At 38.9% G+C, this 16,401-nt stretch overlaps 3 protein-coding genes across 3 annotated transcripts; 2 read left to right on the forward strand and 1 right to left on the reverse strand.

Annotated features, from left to right (window-relative positions):
* Positions 1-1,289: 1,289 nt before the first annotated feature.
* On the forward strand, positions 1,290-3,122 carry LOC115778188 (uncharacterized). The gene is made up of 5 exons (XM_030726246.1): positions 1,290-1,379; positions 1,862-1,952; positions 2,095-2,395; positions 2,522-2,768; positions 3,106-3,122. The coding sequence occupies exons 2-5, from the start codon at positions 1,864-1,866 to the stop codon at positions 3,120-3,122; spliced, it is 654 nt and encodes a 217-aa protein (XP_030582106.1). The 5' UTR covers positions 1,290-1,379; positions 1,862-1,863.
* Positions 3,123-3,151: 29 nt separating this feature from the next.
* LOC115800433 (SUN domain-containing protein 3-like) lies at positions 3,152-4,061 on the forward strand. The gene is made up of 3 exons (XM_030757793.1): positions 3,152-3,279; positions 3,400-3,489; positions 3,694-4,061. Exons 1-3 carry the CDS (start codon positions 3,265-3,267, stop codon positions 3,814-3,816), a joined length of 228 nt encoding a protein of 75 aa, XP_030613653.1. The 5' UTR covers positions 3,152-3,264; the 3' UTR covers positions 3,817-4,061.
* A 9,815-nt stretch (positions 4,062-13,876) lies between these two features.
* On the reverse strand, positions 13,877-16,311 carry LOC115778077 (uncharacterized). The gene is made up of 4 exons (XM_030726093.1): positions 16,090-16,311; positions 15,731-15,835; positions 15,114-15,321; positions 13,877-14,971 (listed from the first exon to the last, which is right to left on the reverse strand). Exons 1-4 carry the CDS (start codon positions 16,260-16,262, stop codon positions 14,507-14,509), a joined length of 951 nt encoding a protein of 316 aa, XP_030581953.1. The 5' UTR covers positions 16,263-16,311; the 3' UTR covers positions 13,877-14,506.
* Between the last annotated feature and the right edge of the window lie 90 nt (positions 16,312-16,401).

Raw genomic sequence — 16,401 nt, forward strand, 5'->3', positions numbered from 1 at the left:
AGATGCTACACAAATTATTTATGCTGCTTCAAAAAACAGTTTCTGTCCTCCACAAGACTGAGGGGCCCATCACAGGCAAAACTTGCCAGTAATGTTGTCTCTTTTACCACTTTTTCACCTGCTCCTCAGCAGCCAAATGCACCCAAATGCATCGTGTTACCGCATAATTTTCTGATTGGTTGATTTTTCCACCAATAGGAAAGGGGTTGTCGGGAATTTTTTTTTTTTTTTTTTTTAGTGAGTACTTCCTGTTAGCGAAACTCACATTTTCGCCGTTTATTTCTGCACAAAACGCTCATCGAAGGTGAGGACAATATACAGGAAAAAGCATGGCGTATATTATTGGGCATAACTCTGGTTTTACTTGGCCTATCAACGTAATTTAAAAACTGGTACATAGTTTGAAGTCTGCACTTTCAATTCATGGCAGCAGCGTCCCGATGCTACGTCATCTAAAATCGGCGATGTCATTTCGACGCGCCAGCGCGTCCGTGCACTCCAGAGGGTTCGAATGGAGGTGCAAAATCACTCCGCGCATGCGCACAGCAGATCGGACAGTGGAACCGCTCGTCAACAACGTCAGCTCAGGTCCTGCTGAGTAGTTATATTTCTATACAGATCTTATAGTTAAACGAACTTAAAACAAAAAGTCTGCATCAATGGAAAAGTCAAAATATATTGAAGGGGTGATGCGAAATTTACTACCAAGTCAAATTCTGTTTACTACCTTTTACTAGCCTTAATTTGACCTCATTTAATTTACTACCTTATACTACCCCGCAGCAACCCTGTTCACAATGAATAAATCATGGTAGTACTGGGTAGGACCATAGTACTTATAATCACCATGAGTTACCATGGCTACTGCATAAAAACCATAGTAAACCATAGTGAATTTTCGTAAGTGAAGAGATTGCTTCAATTAATATACTAAACAACACTAACCTAGAAGTGAACGACCAAAGACTCTGCCGATGAATACAGAACGACGAATACAGGCGATCGGCATATGAGCTGCTGGTCACCTAGGCAACCTGGCATAGCCACAGTGTGACCAGCTGACACCTTGATAGCGATGCGCGACGGCAAATAGTTTTTTTGTTTGTTTGTTTTTGGGACGGGCAAATAGTTTCCGGTGTGCACGCGGCTTTCCTGTGTTCACACCTGTTCACAACGTGTGCGCGCACTCGCGCACGTGTTGGAATATTCTACGTCATAATTACGTCCTTTGTTGACAGCCTTTATCTGTGCGTTGTGAAGTGGGAGGGAGTCCATACGCTGAACCTTGGCTGCTATTTCAGTTTATTGTTTACAGCGAGAAATCATACGGATTTTCCTGGATTCACGACTTCCACTACAAAACTAATAATTTGTTAAAGGTAAGTACCACTCTGTAAAAAACAAACTTTTGCACATTATGCAAAAGTTACATTCCAGTTAATTATGTCAAAAAAGGTCTTTTTAGTGCAATTATTATTATTATTTACTTGTTAAAAAGAACTTCAGCTATGAATCTCCCTTTGCACATTTACACTTACACACTTTATTGGCAGAAAAGAGGGAAAAAAAGTGCTGATCTGTACCCATGATACAAATCAGAGCAATATGTTGGGTTGTTTTCTAAGGGACTAGTGAAGAAAAGTCCTTTAATTAAGAGCAAATTTCAAATGTGGCTAAAATCAATGATTCTGTTCATTAAAAGAAGCCAAGTTAGAAAAGAGTTCATGTAAAAGGGAATGGGTGACTGGTACAGAGTTGCTTCTAATGAAAATGGTCTTGTGCTCACATAATAAGCTAGAAAGTATGATATGCTTTGTGTCAGAGGCTCGCTTAACATCTCTCCATCTCTTTTATTTTACAGCAATGCTGAGAAGAAGCAGTCGTTTACAGTCAAACGGCTACTATGGCTGTGATGGGAAACCAGTCATCTCCTACAAGGAGACAATGTACAGGTAAGGTGGAGTATATATGTATGTAATTGTGTTTTGCTGTCACACATGTGTGACATGCTTATATGTGCATGGTATATGTTATTTTTTTAATGAATTTGTTTTTTAATGTACATTTTTTCTCATTTGGTTTTATTCTATTCAGGTTTTTCAAAAGGTGCAAATCTCGTTTACATCCCAGATTTGATGGATCACCAGATACAGAACTGGGTACAGAACGGTATACACCACCGTATACACCACCGTATACACCACCGTATACACGACCGTATACAGAACTGTATACATCACTGTATAAAGAACTTGATCCGGCAATAGATAAGCCCGATCAAACTGGTCCTGCAAATTGGCCATGGAGGACGATGGCTTTCGTCCTGTTCTTTTGTTTTGGAGTCTTTTTGACTCTGGCTGTCCCCACTGGGTTCTCCATCACCACTGTGAAAAAGGTATGGCAAACAGATGCAGCCTATAATAACAAATAATAATGATTCTGACATAAATCAGACAATGCCAGCATAATATTATCATAAGGTGTTTACATAAACATAAACTGATTCTTCTCTCAATTACAGGTCTTCACTGGGAGCTCCGAAGATGTGTGGATACACCTCAAGGAGGTCCGAGGGAAACTGGAGGAACTCAAGGAGCTCCGAGGGCAACTGAAGGAACTCAAGGAGCTCCGAGGGGAACTGGAGGAACTCAAGGAGCTCCGAGGGCAAATGAAGAAACTCAAGGAGCTCCAAGAGGAACTCAAGGAGAAAATGGAGTTCCTTCATCCATTATCGGACACAATGGCCAATTTTGCCCTGGAGAGACTAGGTGAGACATTAATTCAATCTGGAAGTTGTGTAAGATTTTTTATTTAATTATTTTTTTTGTGATATTCATTTCTCACTCTGTCTTTAATCTAAAGGAGCCAGGATATTAACTGAAAAGACTTCAGAGTCCTATCCTCCAGAAGTGCCAGGATTGACCTTGTTTGGGTTTACTGTGGTAAGTGCCAAACGGCCTCCACCTGTAAGCCCGAGAACCCTTCTTCAGGTAATAACTTATTCCACAAATGAATATGTCATATGCTTGCATGACACAGCAGTGTGATGACAGTGGTCTTTGTTGAACTCTATTTGATTGATTTATTTGTTTGTTTTCTTTTAAGGGATGGGCACCAAATAGTCCGGGCCAGTGCTGGGCCTTTAAAGGTTCAAAGGGACAGCTGTCAGTCGAGCTGTCCCACAGCATATATGTCAGCCATGTGTCAATCGGGCACATACCAAAGAATATATCCCCACATGGAACCAGATCAAGTGCTCTGAGGATGTTCTCAGTGTTTGTAAGTCACAGATTTCTCAATTTTACAGTGCAGACATCTTTGCAGCACACTATTGAACTTTTACATACATTACAGTATATTAGAAAATAACTTGATATGTATCTGTTTGTGTGTCATCAGGGAAAACAAAATATCGAGGATCCAAAAATCTACCTGGGTACCTTTGAGTATGATGCCAGTGGAAGGCCACTTCAGTTATTTAAGATGGCGGTGAGTCCACTCTGTCAATAGCCACATGCACATACACTGTTTATTTCTCCAACTTATTAAAAATTAGAATAATCGTAGATTATTTCTTAAATATAGCTTTCCTGTTAGTAATCATTACTAAACTTACCGTCCTGTTGTGTTATCAACAGGCACAAAGTTTATATCCAACTAACTCAGCTTATTTAATTTTTTTTTGTCTCACAGGGTCATGAAAGAGATGTGGTGAAGTACCTGACACTGAAGATACACAGCAACTGGGGCAACCACAATTATACATGTATTTATAGCTTTAGGGTTCATGGAAAGAAGGCACTCAGTGACCTTTAAAGGCTGTAGAGACATGTAGGAATACATTGAATATAAAAATGAATAAGAAAAGAAAGAAATTATGTGAAGATCAATCAGATTGGACTAGTTCAGTGTTTGCAGTCTGATTCACCTCACCCCCCAACCGGTCGAGGCAGATAACCGCCCCTCCCCGAGTCTGGTTCTGCTGGAGGTTTCTTCCCGTTGAAAGGGAGTTTTTCCTCCCCGCTGTCGCTAAATGCTTGCTCGAAGGGGATCGTCAGATTGTTGGGGGTTTTCTTTCTTTTCTTATTCAATCATCCTTTGAGATGATTTTTTTTTTTCGAATTGTCTTGTATGAGCACAATATCGAATAAATAATAATAAAATAATAATAATAAAAAAGAGACAATGTGTTTGTTAAAATTTCTTAAATTTCAGTGTATATTATGATACAAAACTACTAATTATGTAACAACTGCAACAGATTATTGGTCCTTCACCTACTGAATAACAAGCAAGATGAAATGCATTATATTCCCAGGATTTAAAATGGAAGTCAAAAAAGTGCATAATGACGCCTTTACTGTGAAACAGGGTTTGAGGATTAGTGACGTGACTTCAGTTTTTAAAAGGTGTTTTCAGTATTACAAAGGTGACTTACTACATACCTGGGTACCACCATGACATCACAGTAACTTGTACTGCAGATTTATGTTAGACAGTAAGTTCGTGCAGGGCTTAAACAACCACCTACTGACCAATTACTTCTCTCTATATTGTCACCCCATGAATAGTGGTGATCCTAAAGTAAAAAAGTCATTAGTTTTTAGAGTCTTTCAGCTTTCCTGCTGAGTTTATGGGCTCAGTCACATATTTTAGGTTAAAAATGAAATTTTTGAAAAATTTACTTCAGTGTTGCAAAAAAAAGGATTAACTGTGGTTTCACACCTCATGCTCATTGGCTGAAGAAAGGGCAATTACAAGATATTTTACTATGATAAGTAACGGCTCAGAGAGAAGAAATATGAACAAAGGAACAAGGAGTCACTGTATGTGTGTGTGTCCCCGTAAAGAAATGACCTGCAGAGATGTTTTCAGTGCGTCCACAAGCACCTTTTGTACACTTGATTGATGCCTCATTTCCTCAGTTGATCGACTGATTATTTGGTCAGCTGAAGACAAATTTAGTCTGCACTTTATTTCTTTTATATATTATTTAAAAAATCCTTTTGACGTTTATATTTCAGTTGATTGGGTCAGAAAAGGATTCCTTATGTTGCACACTTGAATTCAAATGAATCAAGACCAGTGTGTTTTTGTTAGTTTGCCTTTACTCCACAGTCTGCTGTCCCGCAAATATACAGACATAGTACATTGTTACACAGTTGTCAGTCTCTGGGCTCATCCTAGGCGCACTGCTTTACAGTGAGTGGCCCTGCCCCTTTACTCCTGCTGGACTTGCTCCTTTTTGGAGATACTCCCTCTTGTGGTGTAACTGAGGAATAGCCGCTCTTCAAGTACTATGTCTAATTGTGACAACTAAAGCAACTAACACATTTTAAACCTCTGAACATTATAATGAAATCAAATATTTTTAGGTGGGTGGTTTATTTTCATCCATGCCACACTTCTTCCTCACACTTAGCTCAGTGCAATTACTAATTGCCTATTAGAAGCAATTTGAGTTACAGCTATGGATCTCCCTTTGTACATTTACTGCACACGTTAGTGGACATTTGTAAACAATATTTTTGTCTCAAAAATTTTTATTGAGAAGAGACATGTTTTGACACATTTTAGCGAAAACAAACAAACAAACTCTTTTTCCAAACACAACAAAAACAGTGAGGGAGTCTCCTCATTGTTAAAGAAATGAAAAGGAATTAGTCCTCACTCCACACAGCAGAGACCCTACACAGAAAGGCAACAATAACTATGTCACACTCCACAAGATGTCAAAATAGCAGAAAACAAAAAGCAAAACCAACAAACATACAAACAAAAATGACACCCCGGCCCCTGGGGTATTACCCATGTTAACGTGTTCAATTTATTGTAATTATAAAAGTAAGACATTGAATATATTGAAAAATCAGGAGACTTCACACATGCATGTGGGGGACTCAGGGGAAGAGACAGGCCTGTGTGTGTGCTGTCTCTCTCCCTCCCTGAGCCCATGTTGCTCTCTAACCATAACATTTTTTACTGCCACTCTCTACATGTAAACAGATTCTGGGTGCTGCGAGTTGGCCTTCATCATTTGGTCTTGTCCAAGCTGGTTTTTCATGATCCAGATTCCTCTCATCAGCAATAAAGCCATGAAGCGCATCTTCTCTCCTGATGTTTCAATTAGTCATACAGAGCAATCGTGTCCAGATTAATAACAGAACATGGTGACACTGGTGTTTTAATTGTACGTACTGTGGTCGAACCTCCAAGATAAGATGCACTGAGACTGAGAAGTTAGTCAGGCACTTTCTAATCTCTTGCTCTCTGTCTAATGTATTATTTAATTGTTTATTATGGGGTTGATCCATTGTTTATTAATTAACTTGCTGGAGTTTACTTTTAAACATTTGTCCTTTTATTCATTGAGTAAAAAAATAATCCCTAACAACTCCTTCCTTTTTCACAGAGTTCAGGTGTGAAACCAATTTAATACCCCTATGGTTATTAACCTATTGATCAAAAACTAAAAACAATAATGGCACGATTTTAATACATTTTAAAGCACAATAAGTCATTACAAACTAGACTTTCTAAAAAAAAAAGATTTTTCTGTGAGCCACTGAGTTCTGTAATCTGTGTTTATACTTCAACAAGGTCTCTCACACACACACACACACACACACACACACACACACACACACACACACACACACACAGTAGCTCTCTCTCTCTCTCTCTCTCTCTCTCTCTCTCTCTCTCTCTCTCTCTCTCTCTTTTTTTTTAGTAAAGAATGGAGAAGCATATGAAACACATTTTATAGGATAATTATTATAAGCACTCATATTTTCCAAAACCGTCCTCCTTTTCTAGAAATCAAAACCAAACAAAGTGTCAAACAAGTGGACTAAAGCACGAGACCCAAGATCATGATCATTCTGCAAGCACATACTCAGAACATATGTTTAAAGCACATTACATAAGATGATTGTTCATTATTGCTTTCATCAATTAGTATTTATTTGCTAAATAACTGATCCTGTCACTGCAGGTTCAGACGCTTTTTTCCTTTAGTCTCTTCCTAGGAATTAGTCGTCTAGTAAAGAGAAAAAACTAGAAACTGTCCATCTGATTTCCCAAAACATTTTCCCATCATTAAAGATGCAGGATTTATTTATTTATTCTCTGCTAATTTTTGACAATGCTCTGGAGAACTGAACTGCTATGGTTAATTATTTTTTAGACTGAGTAAACCACACATGTCATTTTGTTGTGCTGTCAATTATGTTTTGTTCTTTAAAAGTTCTTTAATAGCTCTCTAGTAAAGTTGATCAACATTCCTGATTTAATATTATAATTAACCCAATCTAAATTTAGTTTAATTTTGGCCCGAAAGACATACAGTGGCTTAAACTCTGCTGCTATCTGATTTCTAACCTTAAATTTGTTAAGAACCCCACCAGGAACTCTTAAGGCATAAAAAACCCCTTTTGGGCTGATTGTTTTATTCTTTTAATTGAGACAACAACCTGGACTAACTCAGGCACCATCCCATTCTCCTGGAAAACTGGGGACACAGTCTGTGTCTCCCACACATCGGCCCTTGAGCTACCTGTTTTCTTAAACCAGGTTCTATTATATCCGGCCTCTCAGACTGGCGTGTTCCCACACCAATAGGGCAAACCTTCAACCAGGGAGCAGTTACTGGTATCCATGAAAACTATTCCAGTTGTATAAAGTTCTGATTTTCCCTACTGTCTTTATTTTTAAAGTTGAGTCTTGAACTGCAGGCCTTTGGGGTCAATATTTAAATTTGAATACAAACTGTGGTCTGATCAGGTCTAACTATTCAACATAATTTTATTTATTAATTTTGTCCAAATGTAACACCCTAACTCAAAGACTATCAATTTAAAAGAGGAAGACCACAGCAGAGGTTCATGGATGTAGTGATGGAGGACATGCAGAGGCTGATGATATCCTGTGGCAATGCATGAAGGAAGCAGCTGAAAGAAGAAGAATTAGTATTTATATAGTTATTTATTTAATTCCTTTTTTTTGGGGGGGGGGGGGGGGGGGTACATTTGGCAGCAGATCACTGGGGCCACTTGGTGGGAGTGTTGGTCATCTGCCTAATAGCCTTCCCTAGTAAGGACAGTATGTTACAGAGGCAAGAATAAAATACCATTAGTAATAACCTGTAGGAGTACCAGTGCAACATTTTGAGTGGGTATTTTAACATTTCAAAGCTCTCTGGTCACCTCATTTTCTTTTCTTTTTAAGTAGTAGTTAAGTAGAAAAACACAGGTCTATTTTTTTTTTTTTTAAAAAAGCAATTGCCATTGTCAGAACTAGCTCACTGGAGTTCTTTTTTTCACTTTTCTAAAATAAGTAATAAATATTGCATCTGTTTGGGGAAATTTTCTGGTTTTGTGTTACTGAAAAACTCAACTCCCTGTTTAATTTTAGTTTGGAAGCAGTTTAGATTTGTACATCATCAGTTCCTAAAATCTTTATTATCTTATGGATGCACTGTAGATTAAAAAACATAAAAAGAATATCTTCTACTTTTGTCATCCACAATATTAAACCCACATGTTTAATATTGTAGATGTCCCCTTTGTGCCCCCCAAAACAGTTTTGACCTATTGGGATTTGGACGTCATTGGTAACCTCTGGGGGTGTCCTGTGGTGTCTGACAGCAGGATTTTGACAGAGGCTCCTCTGGGTCATGTAGGCTTCAGTGAGCTACTTGCTGTGTAATGGGGTGCATTGTCCTCCGCTTTTAGGGAGTGACATCTATATTGTAAGGGTCTACAAAGTAACAAAGGGTCTGCCAAAATTAATACACTTAACAAACTTAACAAATGAACTTAACTGTATCCAGAGACAAAAAAAAAACAAAAAAAAAAACATAACCACGTCTGATGTGATACATGGAGCTCTGGTTATCCCTAGATTGATAAAAAATAGTTTATAAGCCTTTATAATTGCACAGGATCAAATAATTTTTATGAATGCACAACTTCCATCCATCCATCCATTCGCTTCCGCATATCCTGTTCAGGGTCGCGGGGGGGGGGCTGGAGCCTATCCCAGCTGTCATAGGGCGAAAGGCAGGGTACACCCTGAACAGGTCGCCAGCCTGTCGCAGGGCCAACACAGAGTTACAGACAACCTTTCACACTCACATTCACGCGCTCAGTCACACCTATGGGCAATTTAGATTAGCCAATTAACCTAACCCCAGTAAGTGCATGTCTTTGGAATGTGGGAGGAAACCGGAGTACCCGGAGGAAACCCACGCAAGCACGGGGAGAACATGCAAACTCCATACAGAGAGAGGGAGAGGCCTGAGCCAAGGTGGAATCGAACCCAGGCCTTCCAGATGTTATTCTAACTGTGAGGCAGCAGTGCTAACCACTGCGCCACCATGCTGCCCTGAATGCACAACTTGTTTCAGTTATTTTGGACCAAGAGTTAGATGAGAGGGAAGATTTAGGAGATGGATAGTTTAGCTTGTGCAGACTTGGAGCAACCAGGATTTAAGAGTGTGTTCCATGCCGCGGTGCAGGCGGCGCGGGTTCGCATCCCGGCCCGTCGCCAGTTTGCCCGCATGTCTTCCCCTGCCTCTTTCCCCCATTTCCTGTCTCTCTCTACTGTGTACAAAAGCTGCTGTGGCCAAAAACGCAAAAAAAAAAAAAAAAAAAAAAGTGTATTCATTTGTCATCTTAGGTGCAAATCTTTTTAACTCTGAACAGACCCAGATGTACTGTTTTTTGAGTCTTTATTCTAAATCAGGGTGATTTATTTCAGCTTATGGGCTGCAAACAAATGTTAAAAAAATATTCCCTCCTTCATTGCAAATTTTACACTCCACAAAGCCATCAAGTGGGCCTGATTGGACAGTTATCGAGATCTACAGTTCTGTATGTTCTAAGATTTCTTCCCTCATCGTTCTACCTTTGACTCTGACGCTGAACCAGCAGGAAGCACTCAGAGAGCTCATTTTTAGTCCTGTGGACCAAGTGTCATTCGTTGTCATCCCCGATGCGCTCCGTGCTGTCCAGAAATTACACAAAAACCGTTCAGAGGATTTCTCTCAAATTTTGTAGAAACATTTTTTAGGGTCAGAGAGGAAAAGTTAAGCTTGGTGTTCTAACTGAATATCTGGGAGCCCCACAGGGCCCCGACAGGATAAAACTAGCGAATTTGCACACATTTTGCTGAATTGCAGAAAAAAACTGTTGAGCAACTTTTTTTCTAAGTTCCCACAATTATTGGTAATATTAATATCTTGAATATGAACGTAGATTGATTCAGCTTGAATCATTTTTTGTACTCTCAATGGCCCCCAAACAGCAAATATGTTTATTTTTATACAAATACATTTATTACAAGTAAACTGTATGACAATTGTTTCTGTGACCTTGTATGAACTTTCTCATGCATGTTAATATATTCTGTAATATGATTCTCTATAGGCCCACCATAACCCCCAAATGGGGGCAAATCACTGATTCTCAATTGCTGAAAAAAAAAAAAAAAAGTGCTCTTTTCGTGTCCTCTGATCTTAAAAAAAAGTTCACCACTTTATCATCTTAACAACTGTGCTGCTTGCTGTTCCTATCACTCTCCATCAGCTTACTGGAACTATGAATGTCCACAGGACTCCAGGGTCTCCGTGACCCTATTTTTAGAGAAAGTGGTCTGGTTCTTCAACAAAATTTAAAGACTTACCCCTTTGCCCATAATCTGCCTCTCCACTTCACCAAGAGCCATTAAATTCTACTGGGTAGTTTTAATCTGTCTGTAAATGTAACCTGTCTTAAAAGAACATGAGGAAAGAGCAAAAGAATGAGAAATAAACACTGATGGCTGACAGTCTTTAAAAGCATAAAGGGAACACAAAAAAGCCTGCAAGCAGATATAAATTTTAATATTAGACAAAGGCAATCAGATTAAACACAATATACATTTTTTAAAAATGTGTTAAGGTTAAAAAAGCTATCCAAACCTATGCTAAAAAGTAACTAACCCCCTTGTTAAATAATGAATTAACTGTGATAAACTTTTTTTGGAAAGCTGAGTTCAATTTCACCAGCCACACCCAGGCCTGATTACTGCCAAACCTGCTGAACCAAGAAATCACTTCATGAAATTCATTGAAATGCATGGGAATGTGTTAAACATCTGAACCTTGTTGCTATCAATGGGGGTAAAGTGGTAATCCCTCAATCTGCACAGCACTCTGCAGCTGCAATTTTCATTGATGCAACATGTAACATAATGTGTCATTGCAATTATTTTGTTCTACTTGAAACTCTGAATAAATTTGAAAATTATACATTTTAGCCAGCATGAAAGAGGTCCACAGGTCCACTTCACCATAGATGCACTCCAGAACAAAATCCACCAGACTCGGCAGAAACTCTCATCACTCTTACCTCACACCATCATAGAAAAAGTTTTTACATTTTTGGACAAAGCCCAGCTCGCACAACACATCAAAGGCAAGGAAAGACAACTCGGTAAATTTCAAACTCTGCAAACCAAGACATACCATTCATCTGTTAACAAACAGGAAGACACCATAAGCAATGGTAACCAAGAGAAGTGGGTGAAGAACCTATCAGACAGGGTCCTCACCAAACCAGAAGAAAATGTGCTAGCCAAAGGACTCAATTTTGCTATAGCCCCACAACAGCTTCCCATAGTAGACCTCATCACAGCAACAGAAACCGCTATAAGAAACAACAAACTAGCCCAACTTGAAGCAGAACAGATCAGGATGAAAGGTTCAACCACCCTCTCCAGTGCAAGACTTCCTCCATCCAACCTCACAATTCAAGAGAAGAAGGCCATCACAGCCCTAAGTAAGGATCATAACATCACCATACTGCCAGCTGACAAGGGGAGATGCACGGTTGTTCTAAATTCATCTGATCACCACAACAAAATTACTACACTCCTCAGTGACAACAATACTTATGAGGTCTTGAGACGTGATCCCACAAGCAACTACAAGAAAAAAGTCATCTGCTGCCTGCAACAACTTGAAAAGGAAAGTGCCATTGAAACCTCAGTGTGCTCATGTTTACACTAGCTTGTGAAGCGTTGTGTGTTCACTAAAGATGTGTGTGCATGCGCACTCTCGCACGTATCCTGCATGACTGTGTGTGCGCGCGCACGTGTCCTGCATGACCGTGTGTGTGTGTGTGTGTGTGTGTGTGTGTGTGTGTGTGTGTGTGTGTGTGTGTATCTTATATGACGGTGTGTGTGCTGTATGATCCGTGTGGCAAACATACTGGATGCAGAAAGAGAAGAGAAAATGTGTGTAAAGTGAGAGAGAAAATGAAACGGTGCAACCAGTTTTCATTATTACAAAGTGACAAACGTAAAAAACAAACAAAAACAACATGCTAACAAAACAACAATGCGCTATGCTGAGTGATGTACCTGTAGAAAAATGGAGTGATGAAGATTTGGAAAAAGGCGTTGTTGTGTACACAGATCACCTGTTAGATCAGTACAGCCATAGCGTGGTTTTCTGGTCACGGTAAAGCTGTCCGTTCACGTTAAGTTTATCCACCGCGATGACAGCTCGGGAGTCTCCAGATCGGGATTTTTCACGACTTTTCCAGATCGAGAACTGCTGCTGGCTAAACTCCACAGACTCACGGAGAGTCTGAAACTCCTTGTGGAGAATTTCCAGAATGGAAAGGGGAGCGTCGAAACTGGACAGTTTCTTGTCTATGGAGTCCAAAATATCCACCATATCGCTGGTATGTGGAGAAGCTGCCTCTGGGGAATCTTCAGGGCGACTGCTCTTGGTGAACGGAGCTCCTTTGTTGCCTGAGGGAGTCGGAGTCTTGTCTGGTTTCCCCATGACAACTCGCTCGAAACACTCGTCAATATATATCTGCAGACTGTCCGCGCACTCTTGCCGTCCTCCAGTGCGCTTCAGTTAGTGACTATCTAGCTAGCACTTTCTATTACAGCTCGGTAATAATGTGGTAATAAGGGGGTAATAATGGGGTAACAAGCTGGAAACAAAATGTAATAATGGGGTAATATACAGGACATTATCATCCAATTACCAAGGTAATTACCAGCTAATATCAAGTAATACTGCCGGTAACAACAGCGGTTACAATTGAGTAATATTCCACTGAAATTTATGTAAATGGATCGTAAGGCCCCCAAAACTGATGGTAATGCTGTGGAAACAGAGATATGCCCATGAGGCTAAACCCTTTAGTAATAGTAGCTTAAAAATGTGGTAAAAATATTGTATGGAGATAGCAATAAGGAAGTAATGTTTATGCATTTAACTTTTCATAATTTTTAATAAATTGTAATAAACGCAAAATTATGAAGTAATATTGGCTAATGTTTTAACATAATAGGATGGTATTACCATGTTATAAGGCTTGAATTAATTATACCTTAGGTTCTCAGCATTCTGCTTTGCTTAATAGCCTAAATATTATGCTTAATGCTTTGGCTTATTAAATGGAAATATTTATGGTAATTTCTTTGTAATAAGCAGGAATCAGGGCTGCAAAATGCAAAACCGACTGTTTCTATGCAATAACCTATTTAAGTAAACTACAACAAGTGTGAGCATTATCTGGAAATGCTCATGGTAGTTTCTGTGTATTAAGCAGGAATCAGGGCTGCAAAATGCAAAACCGACTGTTTCTATGCAATAACCTATTTAAGTAAACTACAACAAGTGTGAGCATTATCTGGAAATGCTCATGGTAGTTTCTGTGTAATAAGCAGGAATCAGGGCTGCAAAATGCAAAACCGACTGTTTCTATGTAATAACCTATTAAAGCAAACTACAAGAAGTGTGAGCATTATCTGGAAATAATGGTGGTAGGTTCTGTGTAATAAGCAAGAATCAGGCTTGTAAACTGACTGTATTTATTGCCAAGTTAATCACTGAATAAAACAAAAGTCAAGAGTTCTGATGATGAACTGGAAACACATGGAAAATGCTAAACTACCTGTTTGAAAAACATTAAGTATTAGATTTAAAAAAATAAACATGCATAAAACACTCATTAAAAGCTCGCTGGAAAATAACTGCATTGTATTTGTTTGAGGATCACAATATTAAGCATAGCTAAGAGGTCTATTTAAAATAGTTTTTGAAATTGCATAGGAGTGTAGAAGATCCTCTGTCACAGCACATTTTATATCTGGATGACAATGGAATACATATTTTAAATGTCCAATACACAAAAACAAAATGCCATCCATCTATGCATTTTTTCCAGGGGAGCTGGACCCTGTCTCAGCTGTCATTTGCGGGAGATGGGCTACACATTGGACAGGTCACCAGTCTGTCATCGGGCTAATGCCGAGACGAACTATTCACATTTACAACTAGGGTCAATTTACACAGTCAGACCTAGAGCTAATTTAGAATCACCAATTTATCTAACCCCATGCATGACTGTGGGAGGAAGCCAGAGTAGCCAGAGAGAGCCCACACAGATCTGGAGATAACATACAAACTCCATGCAAAAAGGCTCCAGCCACAGGGGTGATGTTATTGTACTGGATGTATGGCTCTTATATCCTTGAAAAGGCGACCAAGGGGTCCATTTCTGTGTTGTCTACCCAGCCAGTAGTTCCACTCAATAAAATGTAGGATCTCTCTCAGTGACTTCTCAGTCATGTTGCCTCTGAAACGGTACACCTCTTGCTTAAAGGTTCTCCAGGACCTTTCTATATGCTGGGTATGTGCTCCTGTAGCAGGGTGAACAAAAAACCTCTGGTGATTGACTTGGTAGTGTATATACCCATGTTGCCTCAGTCTGCAGTAGGAACGCCAAGAGTCACTCAAAATTGTACTTGCAGGTCTAACATATCGCTGTATAATAGGAAGTAGTCTTTCAGAATTTCGTCTGCGAACAAATTTCAACACAGGCCTCCTTCTCCGTTGATTGACTTCCAACAATCCAAAAACCCAGCCTCTCCTGCGCCAAGTAGCACCAAATCGCCCGCGTGCATACTGAAAAATTAGAAGTTTTTGGAAAGAGGACAGTGTTAAGGCATGATTTATTTGCAGTTGTCTGAACAACAATTTCATAGATACAGATGTACCTATCACCATTATTCACCAATTAATATCTTAAATAAATTCATATCTTTACCTTTCTCTTGTGACAAAACTTGCTCTCATCAATGACAACAAAACCATGTCTTCCACCTATTCTCATTTTCCCCCTCCTCTTCAGGTGCTTAACTGCTTGCACACACACCCTCCTTAGTGTCTTGGACATCTTGGACAAAGTGCGGCTGCTTCCACAGACTCCCTCTTCAATTAAGTCCACTTGCCTCAGTCTTAGCCCTTGTGCAAACCTGCAGCAATGTAGTAAACCTATATGAATAATGTTAATGTGATATTAACACAGTTTATTACTGACTTCTTAATCATGTAAAAGGTGTTACTGTTATGTCACATGTATGAAATTATTATAAAATAATAATGTGGTAGAATAGAAGGGATATTACTAAAGGTGGTTCTACACACTACTTAATCATGGGGTGTACTTAGTTAGTACTTAATTTTCATATACTGCTTCTTCATTTTTGCGTAGCTTTTATTAAATAAATAATGAAATGTTGTTGCTGCTCATTCAAGGTTGCATTTACCTAATTTTACAACAGTTTGTGTTTAATATTATGCTATGAGTCAAAATAGTTTACTACATGCAGTACATATGTACTTACTGTTTATCATGACTATATGTATGTCTGTGTAACAAACCTATGCATGAACATCATCCAAGAAGTCAAGGAGGAGCGAGAGCCTGAGAAAATAGACCCATCTCTTATGGATTTGGACATGAATCTATTATGTCTTCGACACACCCTTTGAACAAAATATGCCATTTGGTAAAACATAATGAATACATGAATTAATACATTAAATATCAATAAACAACAATAATAATATTTTAAATTTTTGTGACTGTGCTGATTAGCTGATGGTATTTTACAAAATGTCTTACTAAAGTACTTTCAAAGTACTCTCCAAATGCAAATAACTAACCTAGAAATGTGTAATTCAGGCATATGGAAGACATAGGTCAAATTTAAGAAATTTATAGGAAATCAAGAACTTACCAGCGATATCCATCTCTTGTGTTGCCACCTTTTCTCATTTTCATTTTTCTTTCACACAGAGAGCATCTCTTCTTTTTTGAGAGTAATTTCAGTTTTTGAAGCCATTTTATAAGTACAAGCTTCTTCTTATTTCCCCTTTGTGTTATGTTTAATAATTTTTCAGCGGTGTTCATGTTGAATAGACTGCAAGTCGAGTATGAATCACATACTGGCGCCAGATAGTAAAGCAGCTGTCTGGTCCGTCAGTTAATGGTCCCCCATTCACTCTGCTTCCACGGCAGTAAGAAAAGTAAATAAAAAATAATAAATAAC

This window comes from Archocentrus centrarchus, chromosome 3 (genome assembly GCF_007364275.1).
Source record: "Archocentrus centrarchus isolate MPI-CPG fArcCen1 chromosome 3, fArcCen1, whole genome shotgun sequence".
In the NCBI taxonomy this organism is placed as follows: Eukaryota; Metazoa; Chordata; class Actinopteri; order Cichliformes; family Cichlidae; genus Archocentrus; species Archocentrus centrarchus.

What these genes read in the sequence shown, in the direction of transcription:
- LOC115778188 (XM_030726246.1), top strand. Translation starts at nt 1,864, where the DNA reads ATGCTGAGAAGAAGCAGTCGTTTACAGTCAAACGGCTACTATGGCTGT. An exon ending in TACAAGGAGACAATGTACAG is followed by an intron (nt 1,953 to 2,094) that starts GTAAGGTGGAGT and finishes TATTCTATTCAG; the next exon opens with GTTTTTCAAAAGGTGCAAAT. An exon ending in CCATCACCACTGTGAAAAAG is followed by an intron (nt 2,396 to 2,521) that starts GTATGGCAAACA and finishes TCTCAATTACAG; the next exon opens with GTCTTCACTGGGAGCTCCGA.
- LOC115800433 (XM_030757793.1), top strand. An exon ending in TTCAGTTATTTAAGATGGCG is followed by an intron (nt 3,490 to 3,693) that starts GTGAGTCCACTC and finishes TTTGTCTCACAG; the next exon opens with GGTCATGAAAGAGATGTGGT.
- LOC115778077 (XM_030726093.1), bottom strand. Translation starts at nt 16,262, where the DNA reads ATGAACACCGCTGAAAAATTATTAAACATAACACAAAGGGGAAATAAG. An exon ending in ACAAGAGATGGATATCGCTG is followed by an intron (nt 15,836 to 16,089) that starts GTAAGTTCTTGA and finishes TTTTGTTCAAAG; the next exon opens with GGTGTGTCGAAGACATAATA. An exon ending in TGGATGATGTTCATGCATAG is followed by an intron (nt 15,322 to 15,730) that starts GTTTGTTACACA and finishes ACATTGCTGCAG; the next exon opens with GTTTGCACAAGGGCTAAGAC.